Here is an 11,858-nt window from a genome sequence, read left to right as displayed (position 1 = left end):
AGGATAGTGAAGGAGGTGTTTGGTATGCTTTCCTTTACTGGTCAGAGTATTGAGTACAGGAGTTAGGAGGTCATGTTGTGGCTGTACAGGTCATTGGTTAGGCCACTGTTGGAATATTGTGTGCAATTCTGGTCTCCTTCCTATTGGAAAGATGTTGTGAAACTTTAAAGGGTTCAGAGAAGATTTACAAAGATGTTGCCAGGGTTGGAGGATTTGAGCTATAGGGAGAGGCTGAACAGGCTAGGGCTGTTTTCCCTGGAGCTTTGGAGGCTGAGGGGTAACCTTATAGAAGTTTACAAAATTATGATGGGCATGGATCGGGTAAATAGGCAAAGTCTTTTCCCTGGGGTCGGGGAGTCCAGAACTAGAGGGCATAGGTTTCGGGTGAGAGGGAAAAGATATAAAAGAGACCTAGGGGACAACTTTTTCACACACAGGGTGGTACGTGTATGGAATGAGCTGCCAAAGGTAGAGGTGGATGCTGGTGCAATTGCAACATTTAAGAGGCATTTGGATGGGTATATGAATAGGAAGGGTTTGGAGGGATATGGATCATGTGCTGGCAGGTGGGACTAGATTGGGTTGGCATATCTGGTCAGCATGGATATGTTGGACCGAAGGGTCTGTTTCCATGCTGTACATCTCTATGACTCTATCTTGAAGTCCAATGTAAGTCAAACAAAAAAGTTACTTATCATAATCACTGCTGCTCTAGGTTCTAATAGTCTCAACCTCTGAGATCCAAGGCGAGGCCCCAAACCCTAAGGTTGCCTTTAATTGCTAAGGCATAGACTAAGAGCCATGGAGGTTATTCAAATATAGGGTGCATAGGAAAGCACACTTTCCATTAGCGGGAAGGTCAAAAGCCAGGAGACAGATATTTAAGTTAAGAGGTAGAAGGCTAAGAGGAGAGTTGACTCTCGAAGTTTTCGCTCAGGGTTGTGGGAATCTGGAACTCACTGCCTGAACATAGATTGAGTCATAAACTCTCATACTGTTTCAGAATTTTAAATATTCACTTGCATCGTCATAGTTTCCAGGGCTGTTGGCAAAAAGCTAGATAATAGGGTTAGGGCAGTCAGATCTTTGTTGCCCTCTGTGAACATAATGAGCGGAATGGCCTCCTCCTTTACTGTAAATTTCTGTAATTGACATCATCAATCATTGTCTTCAAAATCCTTGCAATCCAGACAACTTCTACAGTCTGACAGAAGCAGTTTTTTTGGGTCTTCTCTGTTGGATTGAACTAAACGTGGAGCACTTACTTTTATGGAGTTCCAACCCAGTTATGGTAATTTACACAATTCACCTTCTGCAGTTTGATTAGAAAGTATTTGATTTATTCAATATCTGTACTGCCTACTAGCATTTATGCAACCATCTCAATAGTGAAAAAGATTTTTACCGTGTCCATCAAACATCCCTACATCTGAGGGACATGTCTGAGCATTGTGTTCTGACAGTTAAGGTAATAAGATAATTACAGTTAATTTAACTTTTTGAAGAAACCAAGACCCAAAATTCATTCTTACCCCTTAAGACTACAGACTGATGTTAACCCTCAATAGTCACAGTCAGTAAGAATAATGCTGCAGTCTGTAAGACTGCATGGTGAAAATAATATGCATTGACCATAATTAACGCATACTATAATACTTGCCACAGTTAACAAGGAGTGATATTGAATATAGAAGACTTGCCAACACATACTGAAGAAGCAGATTAGCCAATTAAACTAATGGCTATTTTAATCAGAAAATCAGAAACTCAAAATTTGAGATGTATTCAATAAACGTGGATCATTTGTTGACCAAATATAACTAGCACCTAAAAACTCCTGCTTAATAAAACATGAGTTCAGTTTTTCTTTCCAGAACATTCCTTTTCACTTACTTGGACAATCACTCCTTTAAGTTAAATCTTCTGTACTGTCTTTGTCTTTTGTTTTTCCGACACACATGACTACGCACAAAAAACAGAAATTGAAAAGTGCAAAGTTTTTTGGTCACAGCAAAGCAATGCAATTGATTTATGTGAACATTGGGGCATGTTTATTAAAGAATTCAAAAATCATTAGTGATGAATTGGGCATTTGCAGTCTTTCATCCATCATATACTCATCTTCTGTATTCAGAACATTTCTGTATTGAAGAATGATTATTTTCAGTCCATTTACTTCCACTTCCAGAGACAGAATATAGTGAGCTAAATCACATCACTATGTTCGAGCATCATCTTCTCAGTATTAATAGTCTCCCTTTCTGGTTTTGAGCAGGTGCAAGGTTAGGTTTTCATTGTCACTTTAATGTTAGTAATTTCCTTCATTTCTGTGTTTTTGTTTAAAGTTCTCTTTCAAATTTATCACAACTGTTAAATGTACATTCACTTCTTATTAATTACATGTAGAACAATTAACAAACACCACTTCAAAACACAGGTTCTAGCTCATTTGAGTCTCAGAAGATGGAACGCACCTCCATTTCTGTCACGTCCCCCATGAGTCCTGGAATGTTGCGTGATGCTCCACAATTCCTGCCTGGACAGCTTTCAGTATGTAAACACTACATACATTATAATCATAATAATCATATATTGTATTTTATTATATTAATTATCTCAGATTAATGATTCAAATTTAGTAGTCATAGATGTTAATTCCTACACACACAATATGATACCTTATGTTGAGTGGTATTAGTGAAATTACTATGTTTGGTAAAATTTCAAGGTCAGGAACTGAGTGTCGTTCAGATTCAAAGGACAGTTTCGTTTTACAAAAAATGCTTTTGATTTAAGCTTGGAAAAATATATAAAGCCCTTTTGAGTTATTTTGGTGTCATTAGCGACCAAGCATCCTACTTCATGGTAATAAGCAGCAAAAGATCAGATGTTTCATCCAACAAAGACTTCTTCTTACAAACTTTTCCTTTGGCTTCATCCATGGTCAATAGTCCTCTAGTTTTGCTCCCTCCAGTATTGATTATACTGAGATCAGTTAAGGGGTATGTGGGGCTTAATACTTGCATTTGACAGAAGGTTGCAAGCAACACTATTGGTATATCTTTGGTGCTCACCTTACACTCCATCCCCTCAACACTTCCACCGAACCAGTTAGATCTTCTTATGCCCAATGAATGGCTGGTATGCTTGGCCTCATTCTGTGTATTGATGCATTGAGTTAAGGAATCTCTGGTCTCATGTCGACCACCAATGACATTAGCTTTGTTTCGATGGGTGTAAAGGTGACCACAAAGCAAACTATGAAATTGTAGAAACTGTGCAACTGCATCGCTGTCTTTGATGAGTTCTGCCCATTTCCTATAAATGTCAAAAATCCAGTAGATTTCCCGAGTTCAGTGCTAGTCAAGATGCTATTAATCACACCAAGATTTTGATGCTTTCCAAATGTATCATGATTTGGAGATGCCAGTGTTGGACTGGGGTGTACAAAGTTAAAAATCACACAACACCAGATTATCGTCCAACAGACTATAGAAGCACTAGCTTTCGGAACGTTGCTCCTTTATCAGGTGGTAGTGGAGTGTTAGCCAGGCAAGCAAGCTGGACTCTCAAAAGCTAGTCAATAGTTTCTTGTTTAATATGCTTGGATCAGTCACTGAATTGGGTGCGTCTATAATCAAGAGGAAGCCCAGCTATTCCTTACAAAGCTAGATGGCTAATAGATATTTCTACCACCTGATGAACGAGCGACTCTCCGAAAGCTAGTGTGCTTCCAATTAAACCTGTTGGACTATAACCTGGTGTTGTGTAACAAATGTATCATGGTTAGTCACTCACCATATGGTGGAAAATAAATATAAAAATATGCAATCCTAATATGATCATAGGCAATATTTTGAAAAGAGGTTTTAGGTCAGAAATGAAGATACTACACCGTCAACTCCAGGAGTCAACATCAAATGGATTTTGCAATCCAGCACTTGTTGAATAGCGAACCTATACACATTTGAAATGTCCTGTTTCTGAGCACAATGTGCTTTGATCTCTTGAATAATAGCATGTCTTCAAAAGAAAACTCTCCACTTCCTCAAACTTAATATATTCAGAAGTTTGGAAAGGGAGAAGATTCAACAAGCTTTTATGTATTGCTACTGAGCTCTGATTCTTGCTTTGCTTACATTTCTCACATGCCACTTCTAAACGTAGCATCTAGATATTTAATAGAAGTTTGGCTTATGGCAAACATCTCTCATTTGCCAGTCATGCCTATACCTTTGAATCGCTCATTTCAATAGATCCATTGTGAACATATTTGGATATTGTGGCACTGACACAGCTTGCCAAAAATCGCACAATCCATACTGCATTTGTGGGCTTTGAATACTGTCCATTGTTCATGCACTTCGACTATTCTGAGAAAACTGCTAGCTATCAACTAAACAAAGTAAAATTCTCTTGTTAGTGTGAACTATGTCACTAGATTTCTCAGAAAATTTTGAGAGAAGTCAGAACATAAACCTTCTGATGGTTAGCCCTTTGTTTACAATGCTTGGCAGAGAGGTCCCACAGATCTAAATGTATTATCATTCAAAGACACCCAGAGTGGCAGGAATCAAGTAAAGTAACTATTGACAGACTACTTAACTTCTTTATGCAAAAGACCCTTCAGATATGATTGATTCTTCCTTCCTCAATTAGACATTGATGAACGCAGCGGCCTAGTGAATGGCACTTCTATTCAAACATGCTGCGGGATCAGTCGACTCAGTTGTCTGGACAGCAAGTTTGCGATATTGTGTGATGTCAATATACAAGTTCAGTCCTAGCCGAGGTCACCACGAAAGTCTCACCACCTCAAGCTCACCCCTCTCCTGCGACATGGTGACCCTCAGTTTAAACTTGCCACTAGTCCTCTCTCTCTCTCTCTTCATGAGAGAGCAGGCCTGTGGTCCACTGGGACTATGGTTTTACCTTCCATAGACAGTGCTACAATTTTAATAAAACTCAATATTGTTTGGGTCTAAAACTGCACATCATTAACTTGATATTAGTCTGTAGCCAAATCAGCATGTGGCAAATGCATTGGCTGATGCTGTCCGACACTAAAGTATATTATTAATTTGTCATTTAATTTAGTAGCTCCATTTTTGTGATCTACGCTTGTTTGTTTTTGGAGTGTGCTTCTCTTCTTGATGTAACTAAAAGTGAGTGTGAGATAGAGAGATTTGACTGCTGTTTCTTTGGTTTTGTGGAACTAACTTTCTTCTTCAAAGGGAACTTTCCATTAGATTAGCAAGCAGCTGTGCCAGTACACTTTTTTTTAAATAAGTGGACTGATTCAGCATGTGCATGTGTTTGTGAAGCTGAGTGATGGAGGGGCAAAACTTTACAAGGAAATACAATAATGACCTACTTTCATGTAAAAATTTTAAATAGGACACTTGAGTTTGCTTATATATCCAGCTGAATCAGCCATTTTATGTCCAGTGCAATGCTGTATGGAGAAAACTGCTGATTAAACTGGAACGTGTTCCTAAGTGCTTCACTATGCATTTAGATTTTTCTAAATTCTCAGGCTTAAACTGCCTGGATTATTTGTTAAAATCCTATGCCATAAAATGCAGAGTAATATTACTGCTTGATTGGATGTGCCTTCCTCCATGTACTGTAAATGCTAGTGCTTCTGCTTCCTCTTTGTACGTTTAATATTGCCATCCTCTGAATTGATATTGTAACCTCTTTCATATCTAATTTACAGGACTTTTGCTGCTGATTTATTTTGAGTATTTGGCTTTGTCAGAGGAAAAGTCAATAGAAAGAAATGAAAGAAAAGATTTGTGTGTAAGGCTGTGATCAAGACTGAGAATGTTAAATGTTTCCATGAAAAGTTACAATGTGTGATTTTAAAAAACTCAAACTGTCAAAACAATGTGACATATATTGCAACATGCAGAGTCTCTTTTTGAATGAAACAATGCAACTGCAGAATGTCAGAATGCTCCTGAAATCTAGGCTTCCAGAATTGAATGGGCAATATCAAAATCAAGGTGGACTCTAAAAGAGTCAGTTTGTTGACCCATCAATGAAACTTATTGCAAATATGAGTTCAAAAAAGTTTGTATTTTCACAATTGCAATCTCACTTTTTTGTTTAACAAAGAGGGGAATCAAGAGAGATATGGTAAAACATTTGCTGCTGTATTTGTGTCTCGTTTTCATTTTAAAGCACTCTCTAAGTATCTGAAAATGGACGTCATTTTTTTTAAGTTTGGTTTTATTTATTTTCTTTGTTGTTTAATTTTGCTTACCAGAGCCAAAGCCTTAGTAGAAGAACAGCGCCTTTTGTTCCTAGGGTTCAGGTAAAGGCACTGTATAATATTATCATTTGGAAAATGCAGAGAACTAAATCAATGGCAACGATTTTATTTGCTGTCTGCTCTCCCTCTTTCCTTTGTATTTTTATAGCATATATGCATATTTTATAACCTCCAAACATCTCAACAATGTTAAATAAAGTTGTGCATGTTTTTAGAAACAATACTCATTCACATTGCCATTACACTGTTTTAAAGAACAGTGAGCTGCATTTTCCAATTTACATTAGATTCTTCAATTGACCATTGGCAAACAAATGATACCTATACAAACAGATATTGTCTATGGTTGCTTTAAAGAATATTGTAACAAAGTTTGTGGTGGTCTCTCTTCTACAGGAACTTATAAAAAACTATGTTCCTAAGAAGTCAGGATTTTAAAAATTATTTCTCTGTTTATAGTTTGCTTATAGCCATACAGTTGGGACGGTTGAACTATAAAACTCTGCAGCGGTGATCATTTGTGCGTCCCAGTTTGTCTAAAGGTTGTGTGATTTGTGAATGATATTAGTTGTCCTTTTCATATTCCCTCTCCTGTGATGGCATCTATTCCTTTGATATGATGCTCTATTCAGCTCACTGACTGAGGAATACCTCCAAACTGAAACCCAAAAGTCCAAGAGATGGACTTCTGGACCTGAAAACAGTTGATAGCAGGCTCCTTTTCATCTTATTAAATATATTGTTGCACTTCTCCTATTCCATGTTGAGGTACATGCTTAATTTTTTTTTAGGTTTTCCATTATAAAATACCTATGAGCAAATTTCACCTGTTTATTTTAGATCTTCTTCCTAGAAACACTTTGCAGTATCCCCTTCTGTATATCTTCACAGAATCATAGACCAATGAACAACATAGAAGGGACTCCATTCTCCTTCTCATGTCTGAGCTGACAACAATTTTCTTGCTCTTTCCCTTGCATTTTATTTTCATCAAATGTTTATCCAATACAGTTTTGCAAGTGATTTAATCTGACTCTCACTTTCAGTTAGTGTCTTCCAGACCCTTACCACTCATTGCAAAAAATAGTTTTTTGTTAAGTCACTTTTCATTCATCTGTCAATCACCTTAAATCTATGTTTCCTGGTTCTCAACCCTTCTGCCAACGGAGACAGTTTCTCCCATCTAGTCTGTCCAGAAACCTCATGATTTTGAATACATCTATAAATCTTCTCTCAACCATCTGTCCTCCAAGGAGACCAACTCCAGTTTTTAAAATCAAACAACGTAGCTGAACTCTCATCCCTGGAACCACTCCCCAAATATTTTCTGCAAACTCTCTCAAGCTTCTACATATGTTCAGAGTTGAGCACAATATTCTAGGCCAGCTGAAGTGTGCACTGTATTGTAAAATACATCATTACAGAAAAACAATACTTGCTATTCTAATTGTCTTCAAAAGTGAATAAAACACTATTCCTACAACACCTGAACATTTAATCACTTAACCAGACAGAAGCATGTTGAGCAATGAATTATTTCCATTTGCATACAAAATTTGGATAAAGTCAGATTGGATGTTACTTTCATATTTGTATTGTCAGAGATATGGCTTGATCTCCATCTACTCTTGCTCTGGCATGTTACAAATATCTCCATTTTTTTGTGTCTTGTTCTCAGTTGGGCAAAGCACCACTAATGGGAACACTTTTGCTGCAATATGTTTTGACTTGTAATGTGTGAGCTGTATGCTTATGGCAAAGAAACTGCCTACTGAAAAGTGAAAAACTTTATGTTTGAAAAAACCCAAATTATTTTCAGTAAATGTATTTTCTCCAGTAAAGGAAAGTTAGCAGTTTGAAAAAAAAAGTGCGATTGATCACTGCAAAATCAGAGTAAATCTGTTCCCATCTGTGTCTGGGGAGAAATCCCAACTTTTGATCTTATGTAAAGAAATAAATCATATTGTACTGTTGATTGTGAAAGAGTTTCTGATTGAAGTATAGCTGGGGTAAGGTTTGTACTTAGGTACAATTTGTTTGCTGGCATATTAAAGCTTAAGATTAGATTCCATCTCTGCCTCCCCATAGATCATTAAACTTTAAATATATTTACCAAACCTTTATTTGCAAAATGGCAGGCTGCTTCTTTGCTTTGTTGCATGTTTGAGGAATTGTGCATTCATTCAATGCTCAGCTATATCTGTAGTTTGCATCATTGTTCAAACACATTTCCTTCGATATTGAATTTTTAGGAATGAATATGTAGAACTGAATGATTGAGAGAGAATTTCTGGAATAGGAGTGAATATGAGAAAAATTCCAGCTGAAAAGATTGAGTGGATACACCAATCTCAAGTGAAAAAATGAAGATGAGTGAGAAAGTTTGGAATGGAAGCAGTGAGTGATGAAAGAGTATGAATTGAGTTGCTCTTGAGTTTTGAGTGACCCATAGGCAAAACCCCAAACATTCCTCTCTATCTAAAACAGAGAAACAGAAAAAATTTTACTAACTCATTAGCATTGGGTCTTCATGCTCTGAGGCATCATCTATGGATTTGAATGCAATTTATTGGAATGACTCCTATTAATTTGTAGCAATTCCAGGAAGCAGAAGGAGAACCAGGATGGTCTGAGAGCTCTCAGCTTCTTCCTCGACCAGAGATCTAAACAATCCCTATCGAGCACCACGTTCCTCCATCTGGTTCTGTCACTGAACAATTTTTCCTTTAGTTCATCTCACTTGTGCCAAATCAAAGGAGTGGCTATGAGCATATGAGCACCCAGATGGTCCCAGTCATGCCTGTCTCTTTATGGAGTATGTGGAATGATCCTTGTTCCAGTTTACACTGCCCCCTCCCACAACTCTTTTTTTCTCAGTACGTCAACGACTGCTTTGGTGCTGCTTCATTCTCCTGCCAGGACCTTGAAAACTTTGTTCATTTTGCTTCCAATTTCCACCCCTCTATAACTTTCGTATCGTCGCTTTCTGACACTTTCCTTCCTTTCCTTGACCTCTCTGTCTCCATTTTGGGGAATAAACTGTCCACTGCCAACACTACAAAGCCACTGACTCCCAGAGCTACTTTCACTACTGCTTGTCACACCCCACGTCCCTTGTCACACCCATGCCATTTCAGATGACTCCAGCAGAACATCACTCTCAAACACATCTTTCCCCTTATTTCACAGGGTTTGTTCCTCCACACCACTCAAGTCCATTCCACAACCACCAAACTAAACCCCCTTTCCCATGGCACCTTCCCATGTAACAACAGAAGATGCAACACCTGCCACTTCACCTCCTCCCTGCTCACCATCCAAGGGCCTAAACACTCTTTCCAGGTGGAATAGCACTTCAACTGTACCTCCTCCAATCTTGAGCTGAAACTTTATTGCTGGAACAGCACAGCAGGTCAGGCAGCATCTAGGGAACAGAAGATTCGACGTTTCGGGCACATGCCCTTCTTCAGGAATGAGCAGAGAGTGTTCAGCAGGAGAAGATAAAAGGTAGGGAGGAGGGACTTGGAGGAGGGGCGTTGGAAATGTGATAGGTGGAAAGAGGTCAAGGTGAGGGTGATAGGTCGGAGCAGGGTGGAGGCGGAGAGGTCAAGAAAAAGACTGCAGGTCAGGAAGGCGGTGCCAGGCGGGAGGGATCCGGCTGAGACAAGGTGGGGGGAGGGGGGATGAAGAAACTGGTGAAATCCAGTTGAATGCCACAGTATCTTAATCAATAACTGATTTTGCTACTTATTTTAAAAGGGCTTATTTCTTAACGAACTAATTAACTTTAAGTTTCTTGAAAAACAAGTCTCTTTTGTTCTAGATAATAGTAATTAACAAATTGACCATTCTTGGTGATTAAAAATAATCACTAATTGGAGCTTGATTGCTTGCACACTCCTCCCATTACGCTAAGTGTTTTCATAGGGTAGTTAAGGGTCAACTTAAAGGTCAATTGCTAAGAGTCTGGACTCAGCTGTAGGGAAAGACTGAACAATTGCCTTCCATATAATACATTTATGAACTAAATGAGTTTTTAACAACAATTTGGTCCTCATTACTGAGGGAAGCAGTTTTAACCTAGCTTTATTTTAATAAATTCCTCCATCTGCCATGCTGAGATGTGAAATCATAGCTCCAGTGCATCTGAGTTACCAGCCCTGTAAAATAAATTCCTACTAAGCTACCATACTGGAAAAAAATAAACCAAATGGAAAGCAAAACTGATCCCAGCGGCACAAAAGTACTGTAGATGCTGGAAGTTTGAAATAAAAACAGAAAATGCTGGAAATACTCCGCAGGTCAGACAGCAGTGTCTGACATCAGACAGAAACAGAGTTAGACACATGCAGGTATCATGGGCTGAATGGCCTCCTTTTACAGGCATAAGCAAGGCCTGACAGCAGGCTCAGTGATTAGAACTGCTACCTCACAGCAGCCGGTACGATCCCAGTGTTGGGGGTACTCTGCATGCAGTTTGCACATTCTCTCTGTATCTGTGTGGATTTTCTCCCACAATCCAAAGAGGTACAGGTTAGGTGGATTAGCTGTGAGAAATGCAGGGTTTTGGGGTGGTTCTGGGTGGGGGTTGCTCTTCTGCAGGTCAGTGTTGACTCGCTGGGCTGAATGGCCTGCTTCCACACTGTAGGGATTTGAGAAGTTCCTGCAATATTCCACCAGATGTGACCAATTAAAAACAGTGGACTGACTTGCAAGAAAAGAGTGACCCCTTGTGGAAGACATGCCAAATGGGCCAGTGAGGCATGTCTTGTTGTTACAGCCAATGAGGCAGGTCCAGGCAACTCGGGCAGTGAACACTGTTGTGGTGATGCAGGGCCACATGGGAGGCTATAACTACCGTTAGCTCCTCCTCCTTCCATGGAGCCTTCAGAAAAGAAAGGACCTTGAGAAACTGAGCAAGTGATTAAGTGATTGAGCAAGTAATGGGATGACAAGAGAAATTTAACATAAACATAAGGAGGCTTCAAATCATACAGGGCATCAGTGAGACCACATCTCAAATATGGTATACAGTTCTAGTCTCACTTAATTAAATGTTGACTAAATAGCGTGGATCCCCGGTACGCAAACACCAAGTGTCACTACGTACTGAGGTTCTACTTGTCCCCGGTGTTGCGAAGGATGGGCCTGGCCTTGTTGCCGCGGAACGCTCCGAGTAGTTGGACCGTTCCGTATCACCTGTCCTTCGTGGAGAAGTTTATGAAGAAAAACACCTTTGACCACAAGTCCATTAGGAAGTGGTCAGCACGTAGTGTCCTTGAGACCCTTCGGGAAAAGGAGAGGGCGGATCCTATCGAGCGGTTCCCTGAGCAGACTGTCAAAGCCATTTGGCAGAATGCCTCATCGCCAGAACTTTCCAACAAGCACCAAGACATGGCTTGGCTGGTGGTGAGAAGGGCTCTGCCTGTGAGACCCTTTATGCACACCCGGACTCTCAGCCGCACCGCACGCTGCCCTCCAAGCGGCTGCGGGGGGGACGAGACTGTCACACACCTCATTCTGGAATGTGCCTTTGCAGAGGAAGTCTGGAGAGGAATGCAGTGGTGTTTGCCGAGGTTCG

At 39.6% G+C, this 11,858-nt stretch overlaps 1 protein-coding gene across 10 annotated transcripts in view; it reads left to right on the top strand.

Annotated features, from left to right (window-relative positions):
- The window catches only part of rims2a (regulating synaptic membrane exocytosis 2a), a 973,874-nt gene that overhangs the window by 513,226 nt on the left and 448,790 nt on the right, over window positions 1–11,858 (top strand). For 6 of the 10 annotated variants that reach the window (XM_043688425.1, XM_043688424.1, XM_043688426.1 and 3 more), the window contains one exon: window positions 2,438–2,550. In XM_043688425.1, the coding sequence (XP_043544360.1) occupies window positions 2,438–2,550 (113 nt within the window). Of the gene's footprint in view, window positions 1–2,437; window positions 2,551–6,271; window positions 6,320–11,858 lie in introns of all 10 variants that reach the window. The other 4 variants (XM_043688434.1, XM_043688422.1, XM_043688423.1 and 1 more) reach the window with 1 other exon arrangement.

The sequence above is a fragment of the Chiloscyllium plagiosum genome, chromosome 4, assembly GCF_004010195.1.
Source record: "Chiloscyllium plagiosum isolate BGI_BamShark_2017 chromosome 4, ASM401019v2, whole genome shotgun sequence".
Classification (NCBI taxonomy): Eukaryota; Metazoa; Chordata; class Chondrichthyes; order Orectolobiformes; family Hemiscylliidae; genus Chiloscyllium; species Chiloscyllium plagiosum.
Note: the sequence above shows the minus strand (reverse complement) of the source record. Positions and strands in the feature narration are given on the sequence as shown.